This window comes from Wyeomyia smithii, chromosome 2 (genome assembly GCF_029784165.1).
Source record: "Wyeomyia smithii strain HCP4-BCI-WySm-NY-G18 chromosome 2, ASM2978416v1, whole genome shotgun sequence".
NCBI lineage: Eukaryota > Metazoa > Arthropoda > Insecta > Diptera > Culicidae > Wyeomyia > Wyeomyia smithii.
Window position 1 is genome coordinate 48,671,510 of NC_073695.1, and position 11,008 is coordinate 48,682,517.

Genomic DNA, 11,008 nt, shown 5'->3' on the forward strand with positions numbered 1-11,008 from the left:
GATTCGAAAACAGAATTCAAATCTGGCGAAAAATGATAAAAATTAACCCGTTTCGAAAAATTAAACGTAAGAAATAGTCATTTATGATGTTGTCAATACTACAGCGTTACCTCTGAACAAAAACAACGGAAGTATTATGCAACGGACATACGTGCAATTACGACATACCCTTTCGCTGCCTTTTTCACTGCAATCAGGGGAGAAACAAAAGCATCCGAGTCTGCCTGTCCTTTGGGATGTTGCAAAATAAAACAGAAACAGTAATTGCTCGATTAGCGAAAGTGAAAGTCGGAAATATCTTCAACGCAATTTTTCGAACAAGCATTGTGTTGTTTTCATTTGGACATATTCGGAAAGATATAAAATCGCCCCACAATTGGACTTTCTGTATCATTTCTCCACCAAAATCCGTCACATTCACCATGCATTCACTATTGCTGCTCAAAGTTGGAATCTTCTACGCTCTACTGTCCTTGTCTGCAGTGCAAAGTAAGATAATCAGTACCAATTTATTTCTAGTCGAATTTGGAACGTTCAACGCTACAAACATGATTTGTTTTGACAAAGAAATCCTGAAATTCGCATCCAGCCCTAAGTCATTCGTGTTTAACAATGTACGTAAACCCAATCAGATATGAACCAAAAAAAAAAATCAATAATTTTTTATTTTTATCAAACAGCCATCTGCAAAGAACATCACTTATATCAAAGTGGAACAGTTGCAGCAACGACTCGGTGGAATTGCGGCATCAATCACGAACGGTGCGATCGGTACAACCTCGGTGACGCTGCAAGTCTCCGCTGCCCAGGACGGCAAGCTGTTCCTTGGTGATGTTGAAATAACGATGATGTGCGTATCATAGAACTCCTCCATCAAATCAGCCAGCTAGCTGTGATGATTCTCGAGTAAGATAAATCCTACGAAATGCAATGAGCAAATTGTAGCTAACAAAAATGTGAAATATTTAAAGATAAATTGCAGATATAATTAATTAGGAAAAGTTTTTAAATATAAAGTTCTTAGTCGAATACAACAACATTCTAGAAAAAAAATATTACTTATTTTGTGAGCTGTCATCAGAAAATTAAATTAATAAAGTATTTAACGAACAATTCAATTGCATAGCTGTATTATTTGTCCTTTAACTTAAACTTAGCAATAAGGTTTGAAGATGACTCAAATTTTCCAATTTTAATAAGCGTAGATTAAGAGCACCAGTGTTACATCTGTTAATCTGTGGCCCAATACTGAAGGCTTGCGTATCAAAGCCGAAACTAAGTCCAGTTTTCCGTAATCACAATAAACTAGTTTATCATACCAGGTGTTACTTAAAATAAAATGTTTCCAAATAACGAATCATTTCTTATATTTAACTGCACAATTCGTACAACTTATTACTTTTTAAAATATCTTCTACTTCTCTTACGCGACTTGAATACATGCCCGCTTTGAGTCGTCTCCTTAGGTCTCTCGGTGGATATTCAATGGGTAGACTTTCAATCCAACGGTCACTAAATAGAATCTACACTTATTTTGAGCGGAAACAAATGAAGAACTCAAAACCAGTTAATTGAAGCCACTGGACCATGAATATTTTCTTTTATTTTTTTGTTTTTTTTTTTTTTTTCTTTGGAAAAGGTTTTTAATAGTGGGGTAAATGTTGCTTGCACATTTTGACGATAAATAAGCTTATCTTAGCTTAACTGATTGCACATATCATGGACATACACCTCAGGAGGCAGCGGTTGAATAAAATGGTCAAGTCGATTTTCCCAGCGAATCGCGACGTGGCAGTGGTTATGGACGACGAGACTCATCTCACCCTGGATAGCAACGACTGGCAGGGCACTTCGTATTTTACTCATCCCACAAAGGAAAGGTGCTCCGAGGTGAAGCTTATTTCACACACCAAGTTCCCCATGAAGGTGCTGCTTTGACTGACAATCAGCGAGATGGGGATGTCAAAGCCGCTCTTCTTTCGCTTCGAACTGACCGTGAATGTGGAAATTTATAGAACGAGGTGCCTGCAAATTTTTCAACTACAGTCTGATAAATGTGTACGCACCGACCAACGATAAACCCGATGAAGAGAAGGAGGAGTTCTATGAGCTTCTGGAAAAAAAACGTAGAATGAGTGCCCAGGACATGACATCAAGATCGTCAACGGGGATGCAAATGCGCAGGTCGGACAGGAGAACTTCTTCCGCCCCGTGATAGGTAGAAAAAGCCTCCACTCTATTACGAACAACAACGGCCTGAGGCTGCAGCAAGAGGTATGGCTATCTGTAGCACTTATTTTGCACGCCGGAATATACGTAAGCACACCTGGAGGCACCCAAATGGAGAGGCCTACTCTCAGATCAACCATGTTCGGCATTGGATCGATAATCGGTCTGTCGCCGTAAAATTCAAGTAAGTAAGCTGTCTGCTGGAAGTGGCGTCGTTCATCAGGAAATACCATAGGGGCGAAAACGTGATGTTCTGGTCGGATCTGGCGTAGACCCACTTTCTCGAAGTAATCGTTGGAGGAGATGGAGCGGCTGAATATCGATGTGTTACCCAAGTCAGTGAGCCCGCCCAACGTCTCCCAGCTGCGTCCCATCGAATTTTTTTTTGGCAAACCAGAAGCATAAGACCTACTCCAAAGATTTTGTCGCGAAAACTGAGTAGGAATTGATAAATGAAACCAAGAAAGCACTCAAAAACATTCCATTCATTCATGAGACATCCCTCCCCAAGATTAGTGTTTTATCTTTCAATTTTTCTGTCATTGTCAAAACACTACAAAATGTTCTAAGATTTATTCAACCTCCCTCGCAGTTTTGTACAATATATTGTTTTGACCAACACAAAAAAGTTATAGAGAAAACACTAGTTTCGAGTAGTGTTTCCCGGAAAACTTTATTTTGTTGTGTTCGATGTACAAATAGGTTATTTCAGTATTTATCAAATGTTTATTATTAATTATTTCTATATCTAACTGTCTGGAAGACTGATCGAGAAGCCGAAACCAGGAGTTAGGCCTTATAAAAAAATTGGCTGAAGACACAGGACGCATAACATCAATTTTTCACAGTTAAATCTAAAATGAATGACATTTTTTTGCGCTCAAACCACCGTTAGATTTTTAAATCAATCTTTCCATCAATAGCAAATATTATAAAAATATAATACTTGGGGGGCTGACGGAAACGTTTTGAATCTTATTTCATGAAATGGTATTTCGTCGTTTCATATCACTTTTTGCACATATACTACCGTACGAAGATTTTGAAATTGTGACCAGAGATGCAGAATGACCTAACTTTGTGTAGTTTCAATAAAAAGAAAAATTTTCAAAAATAACTTATTGAAATTATTGTTTTTCCAATTTGTTTTATAAAAAATAGATATTCATGGTGTGCTTTTTTTTTGAAAGTCAAAATTTATATCTACAAATTTGTTGAAAACGTCACAGCGATCCAACGAACCATTCTGGCTCCAAAAATATTTGCAATCATCTGTACCTTTATACATAGGCTCTTATCAGAAATGAGTCGTAATTCCAAAAACGAATACTAATAGCACTAAGGTGATCTCTAGCCAATAAGAACACCTTTCCAAAATTTCAGCCATTACAAAAATGGCAATTAAAAAATATAATGCGACAGTTCATTTTCGATTAAATTGCTCGGACATCAAAGCTCTGAACCGATTATTGTGAAAGGATCTTTGAAAATAGTTTGAGGAATGACTTTGAAGATCATTTTGACTTTTCCGCAGCCTACCGTAAAGTTATTCAAGTATATGTAAGTTCCACAAGAAGTTTTACTTAGTGTCATAGTAAAAAATTGATTAAAATGTGTTATATTTATAGATGATATATAATAAATTGAAGGAATGTTTGACTGTAGAAAATGCCAACAGCTGATCAATTTTCTAGCTCCATTATTGTCACAAATTTCTTTTCTCATTTACCTGTCAACCGTTATAATTTTATTCTATAAAACCTATTAACCGTTGTTCATTGGCAAAAAAATAGCTTCAGACTGCAAGATAAAAACCTGTTCAATTGCACCTGGCATCATAAATATTTATGCTCAAACGGTCAATAGCGACAACAAATTTCATCGGCAGCCAAACAACATCCCCTGCTTGTGGCATCGCCCGAATAAACCTTATAATAGCTGCCGGTTCAGTTTGAGCCCAAGCGATCTCGTCGCTGGAAATGCAACAATGTTGCTTTAATCGGTTCCGAAACCTATACTGCTATCTTTATTCCAACCCGAGCATGAAGCAAACATTACATCGCATGAGTATCGTCAATCAGAGAGCATAGTTCAGTTCGTTCGCAGGGTTCAGGTATAGCGCTAGATAAATAGTTTTAGTACGTGCTAACGGATGCGACGTGACAGAAATTTGCACTTACACTAATCTCAAAATTTAAGTTCTATTGATTGTGGAAAATAATCGCCCAAAACTTGATCCTTCAATGTTGGCTCCAGAAGAAAGCATTTACGCCGTTTTCATTTGTTTGTGTTGAGTGTTTGCTAGTCAACTGTTATATTCTTGTTGAATGTAGAAACATGGCCAGGAAACGTAAACAATCGAACAATAAATTTCACCCTGCCATACCCGACACATTGGTAGTTTATCGACCGTAAAATACCTCGCGTTCCAATCTTCCACTAATTACTTTATTTGGGGTCCACACAGAAGCACAAGAACGTCACACCTCACCCGCGATTGCATGTCATGCCAACGAAGGATCATAACTCATGTAGCGGAACACGAACTAAAATATGGCTAAGACGGTCACTATTAATATTTTTTTTTCAACAGAACCAAACGAAGAATGGCGCTTCTACGAAAAAAGACGGCTTGATGATTAAATTAATACTAAAATCGTATCGTTTGTCTAGAGGTTCGCATAGCGCGTAACAAACATTGCCATAGCCAAAGATATTTCGATGGTGATTAGCACCCGGCATATTCTGAGTCTGACCTAACTGCGGTATTATAAATCATGAAGATTTCATAGATAAATGGTTACCTAGAATGATGCATGTGTTTCCAAATTTAATTATCATTCAATAGCGTGTCCTAAACAAAGTTTAACCTTTCGTTTGGCTCGTTTTTATTCTAGAAAAGTACAACGAAAAATGTAAACCTTCGTTTAAGGCGAGCCACAAATGATTGACCAAATAGCTGACGTCGAATTTTCAAATGTACAAGGCTTGAAAATAGTTCACAGATAACCTGTGGAAACTGATTCTCGTGTTTGCTGGAATTAAAGAAACATGAGGTTATGTTTTCACAGATAACGCATTAACTATTACCGAGCTTTATGGCTTTGAAAACTCGAATCAGCTAATTTCCACCTCTGTCAGCCATAGTTCTATCTGAGTTACCAAAATTTACGATATGATCCCAGTTCGATGTGTTTCCCAAGTCACATTTTTCACTACGTTTAGTTTTCGCATTTCTTTTTACATACACTGTCTGCTTTGCATAAATTAATATTGAATAAAGTAATATATAAACAATGTAAAATATCAATTACTTTGCAAAATTCAATAAAAAATAAAGCAGAAAAATAAAGCAGATAATAAATTATAAGAAGTGTAAGCTGGATCACTTCAGCTTTTCATATGAAAAACCAGTAATAATGATAAAGAGCGTCATGATAAAACTTTTTGAAGCATCTGTCAGCATATTCTCATGTTCCAAAAAATCATTCGGGTAAACACATCCAGCTCGCTCTTATCTAACCCAGACCAAAAAGCTTACCTCTAGTATGACAATGTTGACAAAGCTTGCCTTTTTTGTCTCTTCTCTAAATCAGTGATAAAAAACTAACCGCAGTCAGGTTTCACGAACTCGAACCAGCAAACGAAATGTGCCGGATGCACATTGAGACGGCCTTCAATAAAAAATCCATCAGAAACGCTAATGGTCCTTATAATCACTGCAACTTTGTAGCGCTAGCGATCGTGTCACCCATTTGAACCGGTCTATCTTTTATACAGGACTAGTTTAGGTTCCGTCCTCTAGTGACCGGATCATGCATGGATACCTTTCCGCCGTCAGACTGCCGCAGGATTTGTGTCACGTAAATCATATGATTTTTTATCACTGTTCTGTCCCATGATGACTGGGATACTTTGTTTCGCTTAAAGTGCAACCTTTTTATTGGATTTTGATTAATACAATAACTGTTACACGGCATATTTTATGGGCTGCATAATCACTCGCATGAGGACCCAACAGGTCGTTACGGCTAAAACTAGTGCCGGTTTTTCTCTACTGATCAACCGAGAGAAATGCCATTCGCACACATACGGTCGAGCAATGCTTCGAATCCTTACCGCGGATCGTTATCCGGTCTCTCGATTGTCTGGACGCGATCACCGGTGGCTTGGCGTAATCCGCTTAGACAGACCGACGTTTGTGCGTGTATCGGCTTCTAGTACATTGTTGCAACATGGGTTGGGCCCCATGTAAATCATGGGCTTTTGACACCAGCACGGTACCGAACTGCACCCTGAAATGTGGCAGTAGGATAAATCATAATGACATCTTTCTCTCGCAGCGCTGTCACTGTTTGCCGATAAGTTGTTGTTGTTTCATGACTGGAGTTCTTGTATCAGATTCGTGAAACTACGAGGGCTATGGTCTAAATGAAAAAAAAAAAACAAGGAGTCGTGTAGATTAACTGATAATACAATGCATTACATTGGAAAGGTTGGATTAATTTGACGAAACCTCCCAACTAGTACCGTGGTATGTTATCGCGAATGCAATTAATTGCGCCTATCCATTATACGATGCAAATTCATTACTAAGATATTTTTCAGCCGGAATCTTTTTTAATTTTTTGAAACATAAATATAATTTGAAAAATAAGATTTCTGAGACCTTGGTTAAAAATTTATTATTTAAAAAAAAGTTTTTTTCGGTGTATATTTTTTTGGAAAGACAAATCCTTGTTCCAAAAAATATTCGAAATCATCAATTTAAACTCTTTTCACAGATTAATCCCAAATTCAAAAGAGATTCCAATAGCACAAAAAATAACCTTTTAAGAACTCCCAAATTTCAGCCAAATCCTATTAATCCAACTTTAGTATGTAAAACTGCCCGAAAAAAAATCACATTAACAAAACATTAAAAAAACCTGAAAAATTGCTGTAACTGTACATAATTATACCATAATTTAACTATGTTTTTCATTGTAGATACATCAATTTTACATTAAATATCATTGTCCAGAACAATAAAAAACATCGTTTTTGCCATTTTTACAATGAAAAAGGGGGGTCGTTATGTATCTCAACAGCATTTTTCCAGGCATTTTTCCCATAAATTTAGAAGTCACTGACAATGTTTTTCATTGTAAAATTATTGTCGGTGGTAGATTCAACAACAAAAAACCTTGTTAAAACATGGTAATGACAACAATCGTTTACAAGCTTACAGTAAAAATACCGTGTTTTTTATGGTTCATAAAAGCTTGTAAAGGATTGTTGTCATTACCCAGTTTTAACAAGGTTTTTTGTTGTTGAATCTACCACCGACAATAATTTTACCATGAAAAACATTATCAGTGACTTCTAAATGTATGGGAAAAATGCCTGAAAAAATGCTGTTAAGATACATAACGACCCCCCTTTTTCATTGTAAAAAAGGCAAAAACGATGTTTTTTATTGTTCTGGACAATGATATTTAATGTAAAATTGATGTATGTATCTACAATGAAAAACATAGTTAAATTATGGTTTAACTATGTACATAGTTAAACCATAATTTAACTATGTACAGTTACAGCAATTTTTAAGGTTTTTTCATGTTTTGTTAATGTTATTTTTTTTCGGGTGATACTCAATTCAATGACATCCATAGATAACTCATCAAGCAAAATTTGAAGTACTATCATAATAGTTAACCATCAGAGCAAGAAACATTTGCAAACAATTGAAGTTTTCTAGGACACTAGGATAGCTTAGATACAAATCTTGATGACACTTGGTAGCCTAATCAATCATATATCGTTGAACATTGGACACCATATTTGTCTAACTATAGATTATTTACAGATGAATCGAAACCTTTTGTCACACTGTCATATTCGCTACTTTACTTAAACAAGCTTTACTAATACATTTGACATGATGATTGATAATATATCGACAACACCCAATGAAAACCAACGGTCTTTAAATAGAAACGTGTTCCTTGCGGGGTTCGTGCCTTGCTCCAAACCGAAAACCCACAAGTCTTTCAATTTTTCGCCTCTAACCTCCGCCACTACTCTAGCAGCTCTGCTACGCTATATCACGAAAGCCGGCTTTCCGTTGTGCACTTGGCATGTTTTCGACCAATTTCCATAATTTATAGCATGTTTTCGTGATAAATTGTAACACGATCCTTATCGATAAGCAAAATTAGCCCAACGAGAAGTAGTTGCTCGCGCCAGTTCGCGTAGAAGGGCGAGAATTTTGTCACCTGTCGACTAGACATCCAGCACTACTCAGACGTCGGTGGCTGCAGCATACGATAGTTGGCCGATGGGGGATGCCTTGCCCAGTGCAGGGCCGCGAAATCCTTCGCCAGTTCAGTAATGGGTAACCATTAGTCTTGCGACCGCGACCGTGCGCCTTCAGATATCACTCGCGGCGCCTTTTTCTGTGCTGCCACATAGCAGCAATGCTTAATATTTCAATATTACCTACGTGTAGGTAGGTTTGGAAACAAAAAGTGCGGCTAAAACATAGATGCCCATAGGCTGAACATGATTGCGCAGCGCGGACAAGGTGTGTACATGTGTTGTCAACAAAAACCATTCAAATTCCGCACTGACCCAGATTATGGACGAAACATGGTTGCGGGAAATAAATTCAGTTATAAAGAGAAAGAAGGAGGGCATAATTATCACTAGTGTTCGACATCGGACCGGGTAGGGTCCGGCGGTAAAAGTCCGGTCCGGTCCGGTCCGAAGTCCGATCGGACCGGAACCTTCAAAGTCCGATTTTTTTCCGGACCGGACCGGAACGGAGCCATCCGGACTTTGGAACGGACCGGGTAATGCTTTCCGGGTCCCGAACGTTTTTGGTGAAAGAAAAAAATTATTCAATTTAGGTCATAAAACGCAGCAAGTTGTTAATTCCTTTTGATTTTCTTCGTTTTTGTTATTGAAAGTCAACCCATGTGGCCTTGCTCGCCTTTTTAACCTGTAATATATGCTTTAATTGATCACATGGTTCCTATAATATTAGAAAGACGTTGGTTATTACATTTTTTTTGCTATTTCAATTTTGCTCTTGCTATCACTTCGAAACTAGTGAACAACTGATAGACTCGCACAACTTGTTTTGAGTTTGTGCTTAATTGAATGCCATCGGCATACATGCTCAATCAGTTTGAGAATTGTAGAACCAGCCTTTTTTGTTACTACACTCCAAATTTTGACGTAGAACTACGTCTCTCAGGAAGTTCGGCTACATAGGGATGTAAAATGAAAATTTAAAACTGAAAAAAATGAAAAATATGTCCAATTTGGAATGCTAATAAATCGGTTAGTTTTCGATGGATTTCCTTCGTACTTGCAGCAATAGATAAGAAAATCTTCTAAGATTCCTACCAAATGCATAAAATTGAAATTTTATTATTCGAACTATTGTACTATTAAAAATTGTCAAGCCTTGTCAAAACGCAAAATTTGACCTCTGATTGGTCGTTATATGATTGCTTCCCAAGCACGGTCGACAGAATTATAAACCTAGTAATTTGAAATGTGCTATTTAGCCCATATAAGAGCCTGCTTCAGCCGAACCTGCTCATATTAGTTCTAGACAACGACAACAGCAGTACTCCCTTAGTAGCAGCAGCAGTGCAGCGGATACCAATGACAGCGGATAGCGGCTGCAGCTGTGGCAATGCAACGAACAGCGCGGCAGTTGCAGCGGGTCTCAGCATCAATAATGGTGATCGGCGAAAAACATTCGATCTTTTTCAGCGGGTGAGTCAACTTCGGCTCTCAGGCGATTGTAACAATTATCGTACGATTGCCAGTCCAAGTGAGCCAATTCGGAGATTCGTTGAAATAATTTATTCTCTTTCAGAGATTGAATTTCCAATAGCTCTACAAACCGATGGTCCACTCTTCACTGATAGAATTGAAGTGTCAAAACAAAAGAGAAGAATCGCGAGGCGATAATTATCGGAAGAGGGAAATGATTGCGATCGCTTGGAAAGTTATCCCTCTTTTTTCTGAGTCGCAAGTGTTGACAGTAAAATAGATTTTTCATCGTTTGAGAAAATGTTGCTTGCTATTGTTATTGTCAACTCAATGTACCTTTTCTCGTCGGTTTCATTTGCATAGAAGGATTTTTCACGTTTCACTGATTTTTCACCGATGTATGTTGGTCGATGTCTTTATTTAAATAAGCAATTTTGTTTAAACAAGCAAAAACCTGCATACATTTGCGCAAATATAAACAGATTCGAAAAAAAAAAACAAATATTTGCAAATTTAAAAAGTAACAACAAATATTTACAAATTCAAACCTAAGATTTTCCTTTCTCGGTTCGATCGGATCGGGAGACGATAATGAATTACCGATTGGAGCCGATGAGAGAATCGAAACAGCGTATGAACAAACGACGACAAACTCGCATATAGTTAATAGGCTATGAAGTTCTCGGAGAATTCTTTCGGCAATTTATTTGTCACATAAGGTCTCTTCTCGAGACACGATACAAAAAATCGCGTGTTATGCGTGATCAGAATCCAATAGGATTTTCTCATGATAATTATCTGATACGATTTTGACCATCCTTGCTCAGCATCGATAGTAGCAGGGCAGCTGATGCAGTGGGGAACTTCCTTTAGTGAAATGCTGTCTCTGTGCGATAGCGGGCACTAGTAAATGCATCCAAGGAAAGGTTGTCTCATTTTGACAACACACAAACTGCACAAACGTTCTGGAAAGCTGGCGTTCAAAATACAGAGGCCGTCTAATTTTGAG

General features: G+C 37.6%; 1 protein-coding gene across 1 annotated transcript; it reads left to right on the forward strand.

Moving 5' to 3' along the window:
- Positions 1–393: 393 nt before the first annotated feature.
- LOC129724516 (uncharacterized) lies at positions 394–1,353 on the forward strand. Its single transcript, XM_055679476.1, has 2 exons — positions 394–614; positions 681–1,353. Exons 1-2 carry the CDS (start codon positions 423–425, stop codon positions 861–863), a joined length of 375 nt encoding a protein of 124 aa, XP_055535451.1. The 5' UTR covers positions 394–422; the 3' UTR covers positions 864–1,353.
- Positions 1,354–11,008: the final 9,655 nt, after the last annotated feature.

What these genes read in the sequence shown, in the direction of transcription:
- LOC129724516 (XM_055679476.1), top strand. Translation starts at nt 423, where the DNA reads ATGCATTCACTATTGCTGCTCAAAGTTGGAATCTTCTACGCTCTACTG. An exon ending in AGTCATTCGTGTTTAACAAT is followed by an intron (nt 615 to 680) that starts GTACGTAAACCC and finishes TTTATCAAACAG; the next exon opens with CCATCTGCAAAGAACATCAC.